This window comes from Mobula birostris, chromosome 31, assembly GCF_030028105.1.
Source record: "Mobula birostris isolate sMobBir1 chromosome 31, sMobBir1.hap1, whole genome shotgun sequence".
In the NCBI taxonomy this organism is placed as follows: domain Eukaryota; kingdom Metazoa; phylum Chordata; class Chondrichthyes; order Myliobatiformes; family Myliobatidae; genus Mobula; species Mobula birostris.
This window is the reverse complement of record NC_092400.1, coordinates 3,229,547-3,252,792: the sequence shown is the minus strand read 5'-3', so window position 1 is coordinate 3,252,792 and position 23,246 is coordinate 3,229,547. Positions and strand designations below refer to the sequence as shown.

The 23,246-nt window shown below is 41.5% G+C and overlaps 1 protein-coding gene across 2 annotated transcripts in view; it reads right to left on the bottom strand.

The window, feature by feature from the left end:
- The window catches only part of cita (citron rho-interacting serine/threonine kinase a), a 225,379-nt gene that overhangs the window by 188,193 nt on the left and 13,940 nt on the right, over nt 1-23,246 (bottom strand). For both annotated transcript variants that reach the window (XM_072247918.1, XM_072247919.1), the window contains exons 2-4: nt 17,442-17,551; nt 10,467-10,617; nt 8,853-9,028 (exon numbers count right to left, since the gene is read on the bottom strand). In XM_072247918.1, the coding sequence (XP_072104019.1) occupies nt 8,853-9,028; nt 10,467-10,617; nt 17,442-17,537 (423 nt within the window). In that variant the 5' untranslated portion in view covers nt 17,538-17,551. The remainder of the gene's footprint in view (nt 1-8,852; nt 9,029-10,466; nt 10,618-17,441; nt 17,552-23,246) is intronic.

Here is a 23,246-nt window from a genome sequence, read left to right as displayed (position 1 = left end):
TACTCTCTAAACCAGGCAGCATCCTGGTAAATCTCCTCTGTACCCTTTCCAATGCTTCCACATCCTTCCTATAGTGAGGCGACCAGAAATGGACACAGTACTCCAAGTGTGGCCTAACCAGAGTTTTATAGAGCTGCATCGTTACCTTGCGACTCTTAACTCTATTCCTTGACTTATGAAAGCTAACACCCCATAAGCTTTCTTAACTACCCTATCTACCTGTGAGGGAACTTTCAGGGATCTGTGGACATGCATCCCCAGATCCCTCTACTCCTCCACACTACCAAGTATCCTGCCATTTACTTTGTACTGTGCCTTGGAGTTTGTCCTTCCAAAGTGTACCACCACGCACTTCTCCGGGTTGAACTCCATCTGCCACTTCTCAGCCCACTTCTGCATCCTATCAATGTCTCTCTGCAATCTTCGACAATCCTCTACACTATCTACAACACCACCAACCTTTGTATCGTCTGCAAACTTGCCAACCCACCCTTCTTCCCCCACATCCAGGTCGTTAATATAAATCACAAAAAGTAGGGGTCCCAGAACAGATCCTTATGGGACATCACCAGTCACAACCCTCCAATCCGAACGTACTCCCTCCACCACGACCCTCTGCCTTCTGCAGGCAAGCCAATTCTGAATCCACCTGGCCAAACTTCCCTGAAACCCATGCCTTCTGACTTTCTGAAGAAGCCTACCATGTGGAACCTTGTCAAATGCCTTACTAAAATCCATGTAGATCACATCCCCTGCACTACCCTCATCTATATGCCTGGTCACCTCCTCAAAGAACTCTATCAGGCTTGTTAGACATGATCTGCCCTTCTCAGAGCCGTGCTGACTGTCCCTGATCAGACCATGATTCTCTAAATGCCTATAGATCCTATCCCTAAGAATCTTTTCCAACAGCTCTCCCACCACAGACATAAGGCTCACTGGTCTATAATTACCCGGACTATCCCTATTACCTTTTTTGAACAAAGGGACAACATTCGCCTCCTTCCAGTCCTCTGGTACCATTCCTGTGGACAATGAGGACATAAAGATCCTAGCCAGAGGCTCGGCAATCTCTTCCCTCGCCTCGTGGAACAGCCAGGGGAATATTCCGTCAGGCCCCGGGGACTTATCCGTCCTAATGTATTTTAACAACTCCAACACCTCCTCTCCCTTAATATCAACATACTCCAGAACATCAACCTCACTCATATCGTCCTCATTGTCATCAAGTTCCCTCTCATTGGTGAATACCGAAGAGAAGTATTCATTGGGGACCTCGCTCACTTCTACAGCCTCCAGGAACATCTTCCCACCTTTATCTCTAATTGGTCCTATCTTCACTCTGTCATCCTTTTGTTCTTCACATAATTGAAGAATGCGTTGGGGTTTTTCTTTACCCTACTCGCCAAGGCCTTCTCACGCCCCCTTCTTGCTCTTCTCAGCCCCTTCTTAAGCTCCTTTCTTGCTACCCTATATTCCTCAATAGACCCATCTGATCCTTGCTTCCTAAACCTCATATATGCTGCCTTCTTCCACCTGACTAGATTTTCCACCTCTCTTGTCACCCATGGTTCCTTCACCCTACCATTCTTTATCTTCTTCACCAGGACAAATTTATCCCTAATATCCTGCAAGAGATCACTAAACATCAACCACATGTCCATAGTACATTTCCCTGCAAAATCGTCATCCCAATTCACACCCACAAGTTCTGGCCTTACAGCCTCATAATTTGCCCTTCCCCAATTAAAAATTTTCCTGTCCTCTCTGATTCTATCCTTTTCCATGATAATGCTAAAGGCCAGGGAGCGGTGGTCACTGTCCCCCAATTGCTCACCCACTGAGAGATCTGTGACCTGACGCGGTTCATTACCTAATACTAGATCTAGTATGGCATTCCCCCTAGTCGGCCTGTCCACCTACTATGACAGGAATCCATCCTGGACACGCTTAACAAATTCTGCCCCATCTAAACCCTTGGAACTAATCAGGTGCCAATCAATATTAGGGAAGTTAAAGTCGCCCACGATAACAACCCTATTATTTTTGCACCTTTCCAAAATCTGCCTCCCAATCTGCTCCCAATTAGCACCCAGGAATTATACTGCTGCTTTCGTCCAGTGCCGATTCCCCAATGTACACTGGCACATGTTCGCCCCACTTTCCCTTCCTGAAAACAATAATCAGCTCTACAGTTTTGCTGCGAGAGGTAGGTTTTTAAAAAGTAACACTTCACAGATGACCTATTTCACTCCAGTAAACTGACTCATTGCTACCTGTGATTCATCCAACAATAGTGTCGTTGACAAATTTAAAGATGACACTGGAGCTATGCTTAGCCGTGAAGTCCTATATGTACAGAGAACAGAGCGGGGGCGAGGGGGGCCGGTGAAGGAGTGTGGTAATAAGTACGCAGAGTTTAGATGCACCTGTGTTGATGGTCAGCAATGAAGAATTTTTACCAATCCTCACTTGACTGAGGTCTGTGGATGAGAAGTTGAGTACTCGGTTCCAGAGGAAAATACAGTGGCCGAGGTCTTGAAGCTGATAATGAGATTGGATGGGATAATTGTATTTAATAATGAGCTGTAATCAATGAACAGCAGCCTGACCTACAAACTCCTGTTGTCCAGATGGTTGAGAGCAGAGTGAAGAGCCAGAGAAATTGCACCAGGTGTTGACCTGCTATTGTAGTAGGCTAAAAGGAGCAGACTCAGGTCATCTCCAAGGAAGATGATCCATGCCATAACCAACTTCTGTAAAGTACTTCATTATCTTTGATGCAAGTGACACGGGACAGCAGTCATTGAGACAGATCACCATACTCTTCTTGGGCACTGGTACAATAGATGCCTTTTTGAAGCAGGTGAGAACCTCAGACCATGGAAGCAAGGTTGAATAAGTCCATATATATTTCCAATCAGTTAGTCTGCATGGCTTTTAGTACTCGGCCAGGTACACAGACTGGATCATATGCCTTTTGTGAATTTATCCTCTTGAAGGATGCCCAGATGCCAGCCTCAGAGACTTAATTTACAAATAAACTCGAAGGACTAAAAGACATCAATACTAATTAGGAAGAACCATTTTGAATAGACTGTAACACTGATGACAGTCCTCACACATATGATGAGTCTGATGTCCTGTCAAGTTTTTTAGATCCAATTTACATTTAGAAAAAGATTCTTAATTAATTATGCTTAACCAATATAGATAACATTTTTCTGAAGATTCAACAGATGCTTTTACCAGAAGTTACCATCACCAACACAGGAATATGGAGAGTTTATATAACCCCTTAAGCTTGATCCAGCATTCAAGGAGATTGCAGCTGCCAAAACACCCTTTTCCTCATATCTATTCATAACTTACACCTTTGTTTACCTTTAACTAGACATACTGGTCCCCACTATATATTGTCAGGTAACCCTATCCAGCTCTACGTACATGCAGAATATGGCCAATAAAATCATTTTGGAGTAGCAAGAGCGAGATCTGTGCGAGAGCAGGAACCTTTGAAAAGAGCAAGTCTCATTGTGTGAGTTTCACTTGGAATAATAAAAAGAAATTAGGTTTAAGCAGAGCAGCCATTGTTGCAATGGGCTGGGTTAGAGTGGGAAACTGAGGCTTTGGCGTGAGGCTTCAGTGACAAGAAATGGACACCAAGGTCCCAGATGCTATTTTGGACAGCATTCTGTGAGTGGACCATGGCACAGGTAAGTAGCAGGTAAGAACAGGTAACTTATTGAAAAAAAAAGTATTAACTAAAAATAAACCAAATTACAACTAATTAATATAGTAGGAATGCCAGATCAGGTGATGTGTTGCAGCTACATGATAAGGAAGCTGTCAAACCCCATTGACCACATCTACAGCAAGTATTTGATGTTCGAGGAACTCAAGCTCAAGGTTGATGATGTGCATTCTGAGCTTCAAACACTGCAATGCAGCAGGGACGGGGGCAAGTCACCTGGACACTGTTTCAGAAAACCGTCACGCTCATTAGATTAACTATTTCAAATTCAGTTTGTGGTCAGGGACAGGATGCAGGTGAGACAGGAAGAGATAATGTAGAGAACGCTCAGCCGTTGAGCTTGCCCAACAGCTCGGAGATTGTTGCATCCTGCGAGGATGAGATTGGGAGTTGTAGGAAGGATGAGCAACCAAACCGTAGTGCAGTAGTTCAGGAAGACATTCAAGGGGGGTGGGGGCAGGGCGAAAAGAAGAGAAATGTTTTTGTAATTGGTGATAGTATAGTCAGTGAGATAGACAAAATTCTGTTGCATGGATTGAAAGTTCTGAAGGCTGTGTTATCTGCCCTGGTGCGTGCAGAGGAAATTGGCATGGAAGGGAACATCCAGTTGTTGTGGTCCATGTGGGTACCAATGACATAGGAAGGACAATGAAACAGGCCCTGCTGAAGGAATTTGAGCAGCTAGGGACAAAATCAAAACACAGAACCAAGAAAGTAATAATCACTGCATTGTTACCTGAGCTATGTGCAAATTACCACAGGGTTAATAAGATCCGAACTAAATGCATGGCTTAAAGATTGGTGTGTGTGAAGTGAGTTTGAATTTATAGGACACGAAGCAGTGAGCTTTTCCGACAGGATGGGATCCTCCTGAATCATGAAATCAAATCTTTAGAAAGAGACGAGTTAAGAAAATCCAAGGGTAAAAAGAGACAGCTGAAGACATTGTGGTGGCATTAGCAGTAATCTTTCAAGAATCACTAGATTCTGGAGTGGTTCTGGAGTACTAGAAGATGCAAATGCCACTCCACTTTTTAAGGGAGGGAGGCAAAGAAAGGAAACTATAGGCCAGTTAACCTGACTTCAGTATTTAGGAAGATGTTGGAGTTCATTATTAAGGATGAGGTTTTGGGGTACTTCGCAGCACATGATAAAAATAGGCCAAAGTCAGCATGGCATCCTTAAAGGGAAATCTTGCCTGCAAGTTTGTTGGAATTCTTTGAGGAAATGACAGATGGGATAGAGAGATGTTCTTTACAGAAGGTGTTTGACAACGTGCCGCACATTAGGCTGCTAAACAAGATTAGAGTCAATGGTATTACGAAAGATACTATGGATTGGCTGGCTGACAGGAGGCAAAGAGAGGGGATAAAGAGGGCCTTTTCTGGTTGGCTGCCAGTGACAAGTGGTGTTTCCCAGGGGTCAGAGTAGAGACCACTTCTTTTCGCATTATAGGCCAATGATTTGGATAATGGAATTGATGGCTTTGTGACAAAGTGTATGGTCATGCACTCTGGAAGAAGGATAAAGGTATAGAATATTTTATAAATGAGGAGAAAATTCAGAAATCAGAGTCAAAGGGACTTGAGAGTCCTCATTCAAACTTCAAAGTAAATTTATTATCAAAGTACTCATACATCACCATTGACAACTGTGAAATTCATTTTCTTATGGGTGTTCTCAGTAAATCCAAGAACCATAATAGAATCAGCGAAAGACTGCTCCCAACAAGGCGAAAAAAAAAATGGGCAAAGTAGAACAAACTGTGTAAATAGAAAAGAGAAAAAATAAATAAACATTGAGAACATGGGATGAAGAGTCCTTAAAAGTGAGTCCATGTTTGTGGAAACAATGCAGTGATGGAGCAAGTACAGTAAAGTCAAATGAAGTTATCCCCACTGGCTGAAGAACCTGATGGCTGAGGGACAATAACTGTTCCAGAACCTGAGTGTGAGTCCATGCTTCTCCGTGGATTGTCACCTTGTCGTGGTGGAGAGGCTTGTGTGGTCCTGTGATCCCGAGAGCAATGTCGTCTGGAGCTATGCTCCTGGTAGGGTCACTCATGGCGGTAAGGTCGAGGGTGAGGTCCCTGACAAAGAACAATCCAACCAAGTCCTCAACGGTGGAACAAGTGGGCGAAGTTACTTCGAGCTCAATGGCTGTGAAGGCCGATGAAGGCTGCGACAAATCCATCAGCTCCAATCATCGTGGTTTCCATGCCATTGGAATCAGTTGGTTGATTTGTGAAGTATCGTGTGCTTCTTGGAGTGCAACATCAAGTACACGTTAAACAAATACACGCACAGACATCTTCACTCTGTGGGCCACTTCTTCAGCATGAAAACCATCATCCTTGACCTCGAGGGATAGCCATGACCACGAGTGTGAGTCCTGAGGCTCCAATACCTTCTTCCTGATTGCAGCGGTGAGAAGAGAGCATGACCAAGTGGTAGGATATATTTGTGCAGTATTCCATAAAGAGTAACTTGCAGGGGGTAATGCTGAGGCTTGAAAAAAGCATTGGTCAGTCCGCACTGTGTATCGTGAGAATTGTGAACAGTTTTGAGCTCTTTATCCAAGAAAAGCATGTGGTCCAACATCAACTCTCACGTTTCTTTTAATATATCTGAAGAAACGTTGGGTATCCTCTTAATATTACAGTATTGTCTAGCTTACCTTGATATTCCATCTTTTCCCTCTTTATGATTTTTGTTGCCTTCTGTTGGTTTTTAAAAGCTTCCCAAGAGCAACCTAATTTTCCCAATCTAACTGCATAGCTATCTAAAGATTGTTCTTTTGATTTACCTTTTCTACCTCCTGTTGTAACTTAACTTGTAGCACATGTATTTGCTGCTGTTGCAAGGTCTGTATAAAGACCCATCCGGGTCTTTTTATCCTTGCAGTTTCTTAGCTCTACCCACAAGGATTCTACACCTTCTAATCCTATGTCACCTCTTTCGAAGGATTTTACTTAATTTTTTAACCAACAGAGCCACTCTTCCCCCTCTGCTTACCTGCCTGTCCTTTCAGTACAATGTGCATCTTTGGATGTTAAGCTCCCAGCTATAATCTTCTTTCAGCCATGACTCAGTGGTGCCCACAACATCATACCTGCCAATCTCTAACTATACTACATCTACCTTATTCCATAACTGCATGCATTCAGATATAACACATTCAGTCCAGTATTTACCACCCTCTTCGATTTTGTCCCTCTTTACAGAGCAACTCATCCCAATGACTGTAATTTTGCCTCATCAGCCTTTCATTGCTAGCAGTCTCACTACACAATTCTTGTTTGTAAACTAACTGCCCCATCCTCAGCCTTATCACTCCAGTTCCCATCCTCCTGCCAAGTTAGTTTAAACCCACCCAGACAGCTTGTATCTTCCCCAGAAGAGATCCAGAAATCTGAATCCCTGCCCCTTGCACCAGCTCCTCAGCCACACATTTATCTGCCAAATACTCCTATTCTAACCCTCATTCGCAGATGGCACAGGCAGCAATCCAGAGATAACTACCCTGGCAGTCCTGCTTTTCAGCTTTCTATCCAACTCGCTGAAATCTCTTTTCAAGGTTCCTCGCCTTTCGTACCCATGTCATTGGTGCCAATATGTACCAAGATTTCTGGCTCTTACCCTCCCCCTTTAGAATGCTACAGACCCGATCTGAGATATTTTAACCATGCACCTGGGAGGCAACATACGATCTGTGTATCTCTATTACAACTCGTTTCTGTTCCTCTAACTATGGAATCTCCTATCACTACTGCAGACCTCTTCACCTCTCTTCTCTTCCGAGCCAGACTCTGTGCCAGAGATCCAGTCATTACAGCTTCCCCTGGTAGACTGTCCCCTTCAACAGTACCCAAAACAGTGTTTTTATTATTGAGTGGAATGGCCACAGAGGTACTCTGTACTAGCAGCCCATTTCCTTTCCTTATCCCGACAGTCATCCCGTTACCTGCTTCCTGCAACCTAGGGGTGACTACCTCCCTGTAGCTCCTTTCTATCATTTCTTCAGTCTCCTGTATGAGCCAAAGGTTATCGAGCTACAGCTCCAGTTCCTTAACATGTTCTCTGAAGAGCTGCAGCTCAGTGCACCTGGTGCAGAAGTGGTCATCTGGGAGGCTCTAAGTCTCCCAGAATTCCCACATTAAGGAACTTGAAGTAAAGGAACCCTTGGGAAAACTTGACTATAATATGCTAGAATTCACCCTGTAGTTAGAGAGGGAGAAGCTAAAGTTGGATGTATTGGTATTACAGTGGAGTAAAGGGAATTTCCGAGGCGTGCAAGAGGAGCTGGCCAAAGATGATTGGAAGGGGACACTAGTCTGCTCACCACCTACATTCCAGCCCGAGGAGTTCCCAATCATCAGATGGACTGGTAACTTCTGTTTGATGATAAACTCATCGCAGTGCTTGAGTGTAGCAGTTTTGTCGCACTCTTGTTGTCCTAACCTGAGACATCCAATCCACCATTCTACTTACCGAGAGAGTTCTCCACCATGATTCTGACTACAGTTTACATACCACCAAAAGCGGATGTCAAGCTAGTGGACAATGTATTAAATGCCATGATTAACAAACAAGAAACGGCCTATCCTGAAAGCTTTCAGATACTTGCCAGGGACTCCAATCAGACTCGTTTTGAAGAAATCTCTATCCAACTACCATCAGCACATCACTGTGGCACCAGGGGACCCAACACACTCAACCAGTGCTATACCACCTCAAGAATCTGATTTAAGAGGCCTCCAACACTGAGCATCTTAGTTGAAAAACATTCAATTTCCCAACAAACAAAATTCATCCACGACATAATCCCAACCCTAAATGTATTATGCAATGGCAGCAATAGATTGATCACCAAAACTCTCATCCATGGATATGTAGCCAATTTTTAAACTAAAACTTGTAATAACTTGAAACTATTAAAAATTTACATTTTTAAAGATAAATGGAATTATGTTTCTGATAATTCAAAGAGCCACAAATGTAAAAATATCAGCCTATTCATCCCATGGAACCTGTAGTGACAGCTCTGTAGACATAATGAATCTCAGATTAAATCCAAATTAATAATAGTGTCATCTTACATTATCCTCTTCAATCAGCGCCTGCTTATTCATGACTTTCATTGCATAAACATCGTTGGTGGCTTTCTCACGGACGACCTGCACTTCCGCAAAAACACCACGACCAATCACGCTTTTCACCTCAAAATCACCAGCACAGGGTTGTAACTCTCGAATCTCATTCAGAGCATCTTTGTCTACAGACAGAAAAGACAGTTTGAATCTACTGAAACAAAATATTCAGTTTAACAACATAGGTATGCTAAAGGTTACCTGGGCTCAACATCATAAAATCTGTCGGTATTATACTGTCTGCATAATTTTCTGAATTGGAGCACTCCATGTGAGGCAAGCAGGGTCCTGGGAAAGTACTGGTTAGAATTGTTCCCCTCAAGAACAGCAGGGTATGAAAGAGGAAGATCTCCCTTTCTCTCCCTCGAGCACATAGACAGTCTGTTGCTGTTGGATTACTTGCCTGTGTGGATGAGTGAGAGAGAGAACACCCACTCACTTAGTTTCCAGCACATTCTATTTGATCTCTCATTGGTTGGGTTATGTCCTGTTTTTTTGCCTTCATATTATCAGATTATTCACAGCTTTTTTGCCCAGCTCTGACCTACATAAGTAACCTTTAAATATTTTAAATTGCTTTTATTAATTTGTACTAATTTAATATATTTCTGATCATCACATCTTATTCCAACAAACACATTATTCATTAGAAATAGGAACAGAAAACCAAGACTGACAGATTTAATTATCAGGGGAAGCAGAGATCAGTGCTCTTTTCGCCTGTAAAGGTGGACTGAGAGGTAACCTGACACAGGCCTTCAATATAAAGAGAAGGTCACATTGAGGAGGGACATGGGGTAAATCTCTTGAGGCATACCCAAAAGCAGATGTTATAACATAAAAGAATCACTAGCAAATCCAGTAGAGAAATTAAGTTTTTTTCATCTAAAAGACTAGGTTAATGAAAACCTTGCCTCCTATGTAGTATACCGAATCGTATATATGGCCTGTGGTATACATGGTCCTCTGTATAATTTTAAACACCACAGATAATAATCAGACAAAGATAGAGTTTCAGAAACTGAAGTGTAGACGTTGGATGATAGAGGATCTTGATTATAATTTTGTGGCTATTTCATTACCTTCAGTTAAGAAAAATATAATCTAAATTTCACAATAACTGGCAGCTTCAATTGAACTTTCCAATCATCTTTTCAGAAGAGGGTATAAACAGCCTAACCACAAATGATAAACAACTTAACATGCAGAACACTATATCGCATAACAAATTCCTACAGGTTATTGAATTACTATTTCTGATCAACATGAACCCAATGCATGAAAATACCTTACCAGGATGGCAGCAGACTGTTTAGGAATGGGATCTCTCGCTTTGTAACATAACTAATTATAAGGCATTTCCACATTTATTTCAAAATTTCAATACTTAATTTTCCCTAGATTAAATATCATTGTAACCCTGCTACCATCTATAGTACTCAACCAACTAAAATTAGGAAATAGGTTAACATCCATATACAAACGTATTAAAAAAAAGTGATTGTGGAAAAAGGAAATGAAAAATTTATCAAACCAGCAGCAAGCTTATGGTACAGTACTCACACTTTTTTACAAAATTGGCCACATGCTTTATTTTCATCAGGTCAGGACTATTACATTCTTTAAAGAGGGCAAGGATTGCATCAATAAGTCCTTCTCTGGTCAATAAGCAGGAAGACTGTTGTTGTATCCGACCCAGACAAGGAGTCTTGCCCTGTAAATGAAGTACCATTATCATCAGGGAAATGTGCACATAATCTCTACTTTAATAAAGTCATAAAAATGAGATAGAAATATAATCTATCATTCATGTATGGGGTGTCAGGAAGGGGTAGCACCTCTGGTGGGGGAACATGTTGCATCCTTTTCAAGGTGGTTGTCCACCTTTGGTCCCTACCTGGTACTCAGCCCTCACCTGTGGCTCCCCGTAGCTGTTTGCACGTGACAGCAGCCACACCCCGGGCAACAGCTTTGACAAGCTGGCTAAACCAGGTGAGGGTAGCCGGCGGATCTCAAACCCTCGGTGAGATGGGGAGTTGTCTATCCCAGAGTGTGAAGACAGACTCCGGCAGACTGAGCGAACGAGACCAATGGAAGGTCCAACGGTCAAGAAGGTGGTCTCTGCAAGCGTCGTGGAACGTGTAGAGCTCGACAAGACACAGAAGATGTCCTGGTCATCCACTGCGCCTGGTCCCATCTCCAGCCGTCTCGACTCTTGTCTTGCCACTGGATCCAGATGGGAATTGGGAAGAGAGAGTGAGGCTGACGTTGCGCAACTCTCCCTCACTTAAATCCAAATCATACGCTAGTCTCGACACCATCATAATGGTGTCGAGGTCCTCATCGACATTGATGATGGACGAACACTATCATTCATAACTTTGGAAAACACATTAAAGTAAGAAGTACAGACTACTTAGCTATTCAAGCTTGCTCTGCCATTCAATAAGTCTATACTGGTCTGTTCTTTGTCTTCAATTTCACTTAAATCCCTTGAATCTCTTGCTGTTCATAAATCTACACCAGGCCTGAATATATTTATCCAAACCAAGTCACAAATTAGATATGGAGTGTCATAAGACATGAGCAAGGAATAGAAATTTAAACAAAATGAAGGAGGGAACTCCAAAGCTTGGGCCTTGCGTAGATAAAAGCTTGGCCAACAGTAGAGAGTACTTAATAAAAAAGTAGGTCATTATAGAAGTAGCACGTAGATACTGGAAGATTGTAGAACTGGAAGATGAAACAAAAGAGGTGGGAAGAGGCAGGCTCTGGAGGGAAATGACAAAAAAAAAGTTTTTAAATTTTCTGGTGCTGTTAGACTTGGAGTCAATGCAAGTCGTGGGTAAATTCAACCATAAAATTTTTGCAGTGGTCTGCAAAGTTTTCAATGAGATTGAGTATAATGAGAACATAAGAAAGAAAAGAGCAACCAAGTGATCAAAAACCAGGTGATAACTTGTGACTGGATACAGCTTTCAGTAGCAGATGAGCTGAGGTGGGGTGGAGATAGATGACATTTTAAGAGAAGATAATGCAGATGCACAGTTGGAACCTCGTTCTCAGGTCAAATATGTAGTTATTTTCATTTTATTTCGAGATACAGCACAGAACAGACCCTGCTGGCCCAACAAACCACACACCTAGTAACCCACCTATTTAACACAAGCGTAATCACAAGACGATCTACATGCGGTTCACGGAGAGAATGTACAAACTCCTTACAGACGGTGCTGGATTTGAACTCCGAACTCTGGAACGGTCCAAGCAGTAATAGTGTCACACTAACTGATGCACTACCGTGGTGCCCAAAGTTGCAACAGTCTAATTCAAACTTAGACAATTGTGAGGGAGATGGATGGACCTGTAGCAAGAGTTTTTAGTGAAATCTGAAGACAATGGTTTTTACCTTTTCATTACCTTAACGGAGAAAATTTCTGTTCAAACAGTGCTGCACATCAGCTCATGGTCCAACAAACAAAAAATTGGGAAAAGGATCAAGAGTCATAGTGGTGAGGTAAATGGAATACTGCAAATAATGAATAACTGGAAGGGGTGAGGCTGGACCCTTTTGGGTTCTTGAAGTAATTATGAAGGAACTAAAGATAAAGCCATTGCAAGCAACTTCTTGATAACAAAGAATCAAGAATGAAACTGGTGAATAAAGTCATGTCTTTCTGGATAACTCAGAAGTGTTTGAGGAAATATGACTTAGTTAGCAGTGGCAAAAGCTTCAGACAGGGCAAAAAAGACCAGGATTTATAGATTGCCATAATCACAAACATACAAGATGTCATTTGTGACTTTGATTGAAGGTCAGTTCAGTACTGCAGCAGGTAAAGAAACCAATTGTGAAAATTCAAACATGGAATTCTTAGAAAGACAGGGATGAAGTTGGGACAGGATAGCACCTCCAAAGACCAAAGTAGAAAGAAATTATTTAACATCAGCTTGTATATAGTCACAGAAGTACCTTATATAATTAAATGGTTATGCATCTCATGATGTACAAAAAACATGATAATACAATGGGGAAGATCATGCCTAATCCTGGCTGCTTTTACTACAGCTTCATGTACTTTTGTGACATGATGGCTCTGATTGTCTTCCAGGCCTAATTAGCTCAACTGCCTCCCAAGGTAAAACAGTCTGTAAGCAGTGACTAGGCCTCAGGTGGCAGATCCTAAGGCCCTGCTTTCATACTACCATTCATAGCTCACTTACATCAAAAGCTTTGAATAAGTTTTTAAGTATCAATGACGATCTGACATAAAATCAATCCAAATTGATTTTAATAATTAAAAACAAAAATATTACATAAAAACTTTTAAGTACTAGAAAATATTTAAATGTCGCAGCTTAAGATATTTTAAAGAAAATACTTAATAATCTTTCCACTCAAGGTGCATGTGCCAAAAGCTGAGGAGTCAGGAAGCCAACTTCATCATGTCTGTCACTGAAGAACATCTCTCCAAGCCCCCCCTGCCCCAGACTCAGTGCTAAGTAGGGCTGTGGAGCAGAAGGTTAGATGTACTGGCACTGTAAAACATTAGTGCCAGTGCAGCTGACTTACTGCTCAATACAGACTTCTGAGCTTCAAATATACAGGCCGGGCAGTCAGGAACGAACTGACCAACAAACTGCTGTCAGTCAGTAGCTCTCTTCAGAACTACAGGCCATCCCCACATAATAAACAAGTCCCATATGGCCAGAAGCCCATTTTATCTGCAAGTCTGGAATTACACAAAAATTATTCAATATACTAATTATACCTCCAAAGTATTGCAGTGAATGGCATCAAAAACACAAGACTTATATAAAATAAAAGAACAATTAGCAAAAGTAGAGATTGAGGGGGAATCTGTTTTTTTTTTATTGATAGGAATGATTAGAAGTACATACATTGGACTTCAGAATTCATGGGAGCTCATTCTTTTGACTTGGAAGAGCAAATCTGCAGAGAGATAGCAGGCAACTGCAGGAAACATAAAGTTGTGGTGGTAGGGAATTTTAATTTTCCATACATTGATTGGGACTCCCATACTGTTAGGGGTCTAGATGGTTTATAGTTTGTAAAATGTGTTCAGGAAAGTTTTCTAAATCAATATATAGAGGGACCTACTAGAGGGGATGCAATATTGGATCTCCTGTTAGGAAACAAATTAGGGCAAGTGACAGAAGTCTGTGTAGGGGAGCACTTTGGTTCCAGTGATCATAACACCATTAGTTTCAATTTGATCATGGACAAGGATAGATCTGGTCCTAGGGTTGAGGTTCTGAATTGGAAGAAGGCCAAATTTGAAGAAATGAGAAAGGATCTAAAAAGCGTGGATTGGGACAGGTTGTTCTCTGGCAAAGATGTGATTGGTAGGTGGGAAGCCTTCAAAGGGGAAATTTTGAGAGTGCAGAGTTTGTATGTTCCTGTCAGGATTAAAGGCAAATTGAATAGGAATAAGGAACCTTGGTTCTCAAGGGATATTGCAACTCTGATAAAGAAGAAGAGGGAGTTGTATGAAATGTATAGGAAACAGGGGGTAAATCAGGTGCTTGAGGAGTATAAGAAGTGCAAGAAAATACTTAAGAAAGAAATCAGGAGGGCTAAAAGAAGACATGAGGTTGCCTTGGCAGTCAAAGTGAAGGATAATCCAAAGAGCTTTTACAAGTATATTAAGAGCAAAAGGATTGTAAGGGATAAAATTGGTCCTCTTGAAGATCAGAGTGGTCGGCTTTGTGCGGAACCAAAGGAAATGGGGGAGATCTTAAATAGGTTTTTTTGCGTCTGTATTTACTAAGGAAGCTGGCATGAAATCTATGGAATTGAGGGAATCAAGTAGTGAGAACATGGAAACTGTACAGATTGAAAAGGAGGAGGTGCTTGCTGTTTTGAGGAAAATTAAAGTGGATAAATCCCCGGGACCTGACAGAGTGTTCCCTCAGACCTTGAAGGAGACTAGGACCTTGAAATTGCGGGGGCCCTGGCAGAAATATTTAAAATGTCGCTGTCTACGGGTGAAGTGCCGGAGGATTGGAGAATGGCTCATGTTGTTCCGTTGTTTAAAAAAGGATCGAAAAGTAATCCAGGAAATTATAGGCCAGTGAGTTTAACATCAGTAGTAGGTAAGTTATTGGAGGGAGTACTAAGAGACAGAATCTACAAGCATTTGAATAGACAGGGGCTTATTAGGGAGAGTCAACATGGCTTTGTGCGTGGTAGGTCATATTTGACCAATCTGTTGGAGTTTTTCGAGGAGGTTACCAGGAAAGTGGATGAAGGGAAGGCAGTGGATATTGTCTACATGGACTTCAGTAAGGCCTTTGACAAGGTCCCGCATGGGAGGTTAGTTAGGAAAATTCAGTCGCTAGGTATACATGGAGAGGTGGTAAGTTGGATTAGACATTGGCTCGATGGAAGAAGCCAGAGAGTGGTGGTAGAGAATTGCTTCTCTGAGTGGAGGTCTGTGTCTAGTGGTGTGCAACAGGGATCAGTGCTGGGTCCATTGTTATTTGTCATCTATATCAATGATCTGGATGATAATGTGGTAAATTGGATCAGCAAGTTTGCTGATGATACAAAGATTGGAGGTGTAGTAGACAGTGAGGAAGGTTTTCAGAGCCTGCAGAGTGACTCGGAGTGAGCTGGAAAAATGGGCTGAAAAATGGCAGATGGAGTTTAATACTGACAAGTGTGAGGTATTGCACGTTGGAAGGACAAACCAACGTAGAACATACAGGGTTAACGGTAAGGCACTGAGGAGTGCAGTGGAACAGAGGGATCTGGGAATACAGATACAAAATTCCCTAAAAGTGTCGTCACAGGTAGATAGGGTCGTAAAGAGAGCTTTTGGTACATTGGCCTTTATTAATCCAAGTATTGAGTATAAGAGCTGGAATGTTATGATGAGGTTGTATAAGGCATTGGTGAGGCCGAATCTGGAGTATTGTGTTCAGTTTTGGTCACCAAATTACAGGAAGGATATAAATAAGGTTGAAAGAGTGCAGAGAAGGTTTACAAGGATGTTGCCGGGACTTGAGAAACTCAGTTACAGAGAAAGGTTGAATAGGTTAGGACTTTATTCCCTGGAGCGTAGAAGAATGAGGGGAGATTTGATAGAGGTATATAAAATTATGATGGGCATAGATAGAGTGAATGCAAACAGGCTTTTTCCACTGAGGCAAGGGGAGAAAAAAACCAGAGGACATGGGTTAAGGGTGAGGGGGGAAAAGTTTAAATGGAACATTAGAGGGGGCTTCTTCACACGGAGAGTGGTGGGAGTATGGAATGAGCTGCCAGACGAGGTGGTAACTGCAGGTTCTTTTTTAACACTTAAAAATAAATTGGACAGATACATGGATGGGAGGTGTATGGAGGGATATGGTCTGTGTGCAGGTCAGTGGGACTAGGCAGAAAATGGTTTGGTACAGCCAAGAAGGGCCAAAGGGCCTGTTTCTGTGCTGTAGTTTCTATGGTTCTATGGTTCTTTTGTATGGGTGCCCACAACTCAGGCATTCCTTTAAGGAATCTGGACAACATTTATTGCCAATCACTAATTTCCTTTTCCTTGCTTGCCCATTTCAAAGGAATTCAGAGAGTCAACCACATTGGAAATCACGTATAGGCCAGATTAGATAAGAATATTCGACTTTCTGCCCTGAAGTATATGGCCTTCTCCACTGTCGCAATGAGGCCACACTTAGGTCAGAGGAAAAACACTTTGTATTCAGTTTGGGTAGCCTCCAACCTGATGGCATGAACATCGATTTCTCAGACTTCCAGTATTGCCCCTCACCACCCCCCTTCACCATTTCCAATCCCCTTTTCCCTCTCTTGGCTTATCTCCTTGCCTGCCCATCACCTCCCCCCTTTTCTTTCTTCCATCGTGCTCTGTCCTCTCCTATTTGATTCCCCCTTCTCCTGCCCTGTATCTGTTTCACTAATCAACTTCCCAGCTCCTTACTTCATCTCTTCCCTTTGTGGTTTCACCTAACACCTTGTGTTTCTTCTTCCCCTGCCCCCACCTTTTAACTCTACACCTCATCGATTTTTTCTCTCGTCCTGAAGGGTCTCAGCACGAAATGTCGATTGTACTCTTTTCCATAGATGCTGCCTGGCCTGCTGAGTTCCTCCAGCATTTCGTGTGTGTTGCTCAGATGTCTAGCATATGCAGTTTTTCTCTTGTTTGTGATTAGTGCACCAGTTGCATTTTTACAGTAATCCAATATCTTTGTAGTCATCACTACTAACCACTAGTTTTTTCTCATTACTATTATTAACTGAATTTAAATTTCAGAGCTAGGATTATAATTAAAATCCAGTCCCCTGGATTACTAGTCCAATGCACAACTACTGAGGCACAAATAAAATTCAATACACTCATGCCCAAGGAAGCTCCAACAAGCTGAATATTTGTAGTGTCATCTTCATTTTCCACAAGTGCTGATACTTTCACATTCACTTACCTTTTTCTCATATCTGATTCCAGTATATTTAAGTCATTTGGTAGCTCCAACTTTCAAGCGTTAAACCACAAACTCACTAACCTGGAAAAACAGGTTCAGTCTGGAACAACGATTGGTAATTGGCTCACCAGCCCCATTGTCCATAAGACCACGGCCACCATATTTAAACTTCAACATCGCTTTAGGTTTATCTAAAGAAAAAGTTAAAAGATTATTTTTAACAGTGAATGTAATTGATTTTGCTTCTGATCTTTTTTATGTCTGTCTGCTATTACCAAGAGGAATGTTCCATTTCTCTGTAAACTTAAAATCAAGTATTTTGGAGTCCATTGTGCTGTGTGTTAAAGATCGAGTAAAAAATAAAACCATACTGCTCCACAAATGACTGTCAAAAGATTTTATTAACATCTTGGCAGAGAGTAAATATTGCACTTTCATCCTTTGTCATAACATTAAAAAAAAACTCACCTTTTCCCAATGTTAACCAGTCTTATTACTCCTTACCATAGAATAGGAACATTATTGGCAGGGTTAGCACATCACATCCATTTCCAATTGTCCTTGAGAGGGCAGCTATCACCCAGCTTACTGAATCACTGCAGTCAATGGAATCATAGAAAAGTACAGCACAAAAACAGGCCCTCCAGTCCATGCCGAACCATTTCACCTGCCTTGTGCCATTGAACTACATACCCCTTCCATCCATGTACCTATCTAAATTTCTCTTAAACCGTTGAAATCTAGCTTGCATGCACCACTTGTGCTAGCAGCTTGTTCCATGCTCTCATGACCTTGAGAGAAACAGTTTTCCCTCATGTTCCCTTAAACTTTTCAACTTTCACCCTTAAACCTCTAGTTGTAGTCCCACCCAACCTCAGTGAAAAAAATCTGCTTGCATTTACCCTATCTATACCCCTCATAATATTGTATACCTCTATCAAATCTCCCCTCAATCCTCTACGTTCCAAGGAATAAAGTTCTAAACTATCCAATTTTTCCTTATAACTCAGGTCCTCTAATCCCAGCAACATCCTTGTAAATTTCCTCTGTACTCTTTCAAATTTATTTACATCTTTCCATCAGGAAGGTAATCAAACCTTCAAAAAGGGCAAATTAGGCCTTACCAACATCTTGTACAACTTCAACATAACAACACATCTCTTGTACTCAATACATTGATCTATCAAGGCCAATGTGCCAAAGGCTTTTCTTTATAACCTCATCAACCTGTGACACCACTTTCAATGAATTATGGACTTGTATTCCCAGATTCCTTTGTTCTACAGCACTCTTCAGTGCCCTATCATTCATTCTGTAAGACCTACCCTGGTTGGTCCTACCAAAGTGCTTGTCTGCATTAAATTCCATCTGCCATTTTTCAGCCTCTTTTTCCAGCTGGACCAGATGCTGCTGCAAGATCTGATGGTCTTCCTCACTGTCCACTACACCCCAATCTTGGTGGCATCCACAAATTTGATGATCCAGTTAACCACATTATCATCCAGATCATTGATAGGTGACAAACACCAGCAGACACAATACTGATTCCTGTGGCTCTCTACCAGTTAACAGGCTTCCAGTCAGAGAGACAACCATTTACTGCCACTCTTTGGCTTCTCCCACAAAGCCAATGTCAATTTACTTCCTCATCTTGAATGTCAAGCAAATGAAACTTTTTGACCAATATCCCATGCAGGATGTTGTTAAATGCCTTGCTGAAGTCCATGTAGACATCACTATCTTGCCTTCATCAACTTTCTTGATAACTTCCTCAAAAAACTCTGTAAGATTGGTTTGACACGACCTACCCCACACACAAAGCTATGTTGACTATCCCTAATTAGTCAATGTCTATCCAAATACTCATATATCTGGTCTCCTAGAATATCTTCCAATAACATCGCCCCCACTACTGATGTCAGGTCACCTGACTATAATTTCCTGGTTTATTTTTAGAGCCTTTCTTAAACAGTGGAACATTAGCTATCCTCCAAAACCTCACCTGTTGCTAAGGATGATTCAGATATCCCTGCTAGGGCCCCTGCAATTTCTACACTTGCCTCAAGGTGAGGGACCACCTCGTCAGGCCCTGGGAATTATCCACCCTAATTTGCCTCAAGACAGCAAACACTTCCTCCTCTAATCTTTATGGGTTCCATGGCCTCACTGCTGTTGCCTCACTTCTATAGACTCTGTGTCCATCTCCAAAGTAAATGCAGATGTAAAAAATCCATTTATGTCTCCCCCAACTGGTTTTTCTCCACGCATAGATTGCCATTCTGATCTGCCAGGGCACCAGTTTTGCCCCTTGCAATCCTTTAGCTCTTCACATATCTGTAGAACTGCTACGGCTTGTGTGCTAGGGCCACCTCAGTCTGTCTTTTAGCTCTCCTGATTTCTTTCTTAAATGTTCTCTTGCATTTCTTATACTCCAGAAGTACCTCATTTGTTCCCACCTGCCTATACCTGTCTACTCCTCTTTTTTTTCCCCTTAACCAGGGCCCCAATATCTCTTGAAAACCAAGGTTCTTAAACATGTTATCTTTGCCTTTTATTTTGACAGGCTCATACAAGCTTTGAAAATAGATGTAGAGATTACAAGAATGGGGGGTTATTAAACTATTGAACTTAATTCAAAGTGCAGAAGACATTAATGCAAGGCAGAAGATGAATGCTGCTCATCAAATTTACTTGAAAGCTCTATAGAACAATATAGGAAGTCTAGGAAAGAGACATCAAAGCAAAAATAAGACCGAGAACTTGAATAAGGTTTGTTAGAAGTTCAGAGTCACACTTGCAGATCGAACATAAATATTCTGCAAATTGGTCACCCAGTCTGCATCTGGTCTTCTCAATGTATAAGAGAACACATTATGGCCAGTGAATAAAGTATACTAAACTAAAAGAAATATAAACAGATGGTTGCTTCAAGTAGAATAAGTGACGGAAGCCATGGACAATAAGAAGGAATGAGGTAAAGGAACAAGTTTTGTATCCCTTGTGATTGAACAGAAACTGTAATTGACGGTAGTGGAGATGGGAGAGTGAAGCATTGCATCCTAAAGGAAATGGTCCATTTGGAATTCTGAAAGGGAACAGCAGCTACATCTGGTAATTGAATCATGTTGGTGATGCCATAAATTACTGAGGAAAATCTCGAAAGTAAAGGCTTGTAAAATAAACCTTAAGATGACAAAATTCTATCCCAGCCCTTGGAGTGCAGACAAGATAATGAAGGCAGAAATGCAAGCAAACAAATATTCATGTTTGAGGACACCATAATTGTAGGCAAGTAGCTTTCTAGAAAGTAGTTTAAATAGATTGAATGCAATTGAAATTGGAAGAATGGAATGGACTTCTTACAGGAAGCTGGGTGGAGAAGAGTAGTCACAGTAGCTACTGATTACTAGGCTAACCCACCAAATGGAAACAGAGAAGTTAGGGATGGAGGAGTAACGGTAACAAGGGATAGACAAAGTGAAGGAGGGTGCAGCAATGATCTAAATATTGAGAGCAGAAAGTTACAGGAATATAAACAATTTACAGAGAGGAATAAATTAGAGAATGTTTAATGCAATAACCCAGGCATAAATTCAACCATTAGATTTCCCAAAAGAATATCTCTAAGTGGAGGAAGTGAATGGAGTCAAGTTCAGCAAATGTGATGCTGGAGGGTGACAAATTGGGCTTCTATATATGGAGCAAGCGAAGGGTTCTTAAACCATTCTGTTTAGGTGAATAGAAGTATAGACCAATTCATCCAATGTTAAGGCTAGGATAATGAGGAAAGGCATCAAAATTATCAGACATATAGATAGTAAGGGACTGACCAAGAAACAATAAAAGATGGGGAAAGTGATTACTTTGGGTCAAGTAAAGGCTAAAGTGATAGGGACAAGGTAGAAGTGGGCCACTTGTGGTCAACAGCTATGAAATTGTAAGGAAAAGATGACTGGGCAAAATAAGACCAGTGACTGAAAAATAATGGCCCAAGAACACCAACCCATGTTGTTGTTTGGTAAATCAACCACAAATTTGCAGAGGCTGAATGCCAGCTCTAAGTGGCTCCTCAAACCTCCCTTCTGGACCATAATTCTCATCTGAAACATCAGGTCATTGCTTTTCCAGGTAATGATCTCATTTCCTAGCCTCCTCAATCACATGTAGCTCATATTTTATGTAACAAGGCAACACTTCAAATGCCTGCCACTTTTTTTTTCCCTAGTTCTAGTCATCCCATTTTTCTATGGCCATCCAATCCCACTACACTTCTATTCCTCACAAAGACTCGCCCTTCGCTTCTTCCTTGAACGCATTCTCCTCCACTATGGTCACCTGGTTTCACTTGTTCTCACATTGAACCAGAGTCTGTAAGCTACATTTACTTTTTCCAGCTGGAAGGTGTTGCTATGGGAACTAGAATGAGTCTCAGCTACACACATCTATCTGTGGGATGTGTGAAGCATTCTCTATTTCAGGCCTGCTCTATTCCCCTCCCTCACCTGTTTTTCCTTGCACATTACTGTTACATCAATTCTGCTTTATGCTTTCATCCTGCTAGGAAATTTTTGGCACATTTCCCACAAAATTTCACTGCTTTCACTTTCATTTTCCATATCCAACTATTCCTTTCCTCAACTTTGCTCTCTCGACATTGGGGAATAAACTATTGACCAGTATCCACTATAATTGCACTGATTTTCAGTTACTTCCTCTGCTCTTCCTCCAAACTTCCATATTACAAGAACATCATTCCATTCTCCAATTTTTTTTCCTTCACATCTGTTCTGACAATGTCACCTTCTATGTGGCGGCATGTAGTGGATTCCCTTGCTCTTCAAACACGAATTGCCTTCCACCATTGATCACATGGCCCTCACAGTGAATCTTCCATGTCCTGCAATTATGCTCTCATTCCACTGCACTCTTACAGTTAAACTGGGATTGTCCTTGTCCTCATCAGCATTCACATTTAACAAATGATTCTGTGAAACCTCGCCTATCTCCAACCTGATCTGACAGACACATCTTTCCCTCGGCTTGTCTTTCAGCATTCAATAGGGAATATCCTCTCCAAGCATCCTGAATCATTCTACATTCTCCATCAGTGCCCACTTCCCATCCCACAGCATTTTCTTCAGACTATGCAACCGCTATAGTTTTATCACTTTCATTCCCACTGTCCAGGGATGCACACACTTTTTCCATATGATTCAATGATTCATTTTTAATTGCTTCATTCTAGTATGCTGCAATCACTTCATTTCGTCATCTCAAAATTTGGTCCCTTCTACTCAGAGATCAAACACTGATAGGTCAAAAGCTCCACATAACACCTCTAACTGAACCCCAAAAGTGACTCTCAAATGTTCAGTTGACAGTGACCTTAAATCTGTGTCAACTATTTTGAGCTCTTTATACAATTTGGAGGTATAACTCCAAAATAATTGTTTAAAATTCCTCTGGTAATCATAGTTAATCTTCCCAATTATGATCTTCTTTCACATTTCGCCATCAACTCTTGCAATTTAATTTCAACTGTCTTCCATTCTATCACCGACTTTTCATTCTCTTCGTCTTTCGTCATCTTAAAATGTTAGTTAGTTGGAGATATAGCACAGTAATAGCAACCTGCATTGCCAAATTGCACCCATTTAACCAATTTAACAAATTAACCTACTAACCCACACGTCTTTGGACTGTGGGAGGAAACCTGAGCTCCAGGAGGAAGCCCACACAGTCATGGGAAGAACGTACAAACTCCTTGCAGACAGCAGCAAGAATGGAACCCGGGTCACTGGCACTGTAACAGAATTACGCTAACCACTACACTCGATCTCTAACTGTTCGAAGTTCTGACACAAGATTGTCACACACTGCACCTAG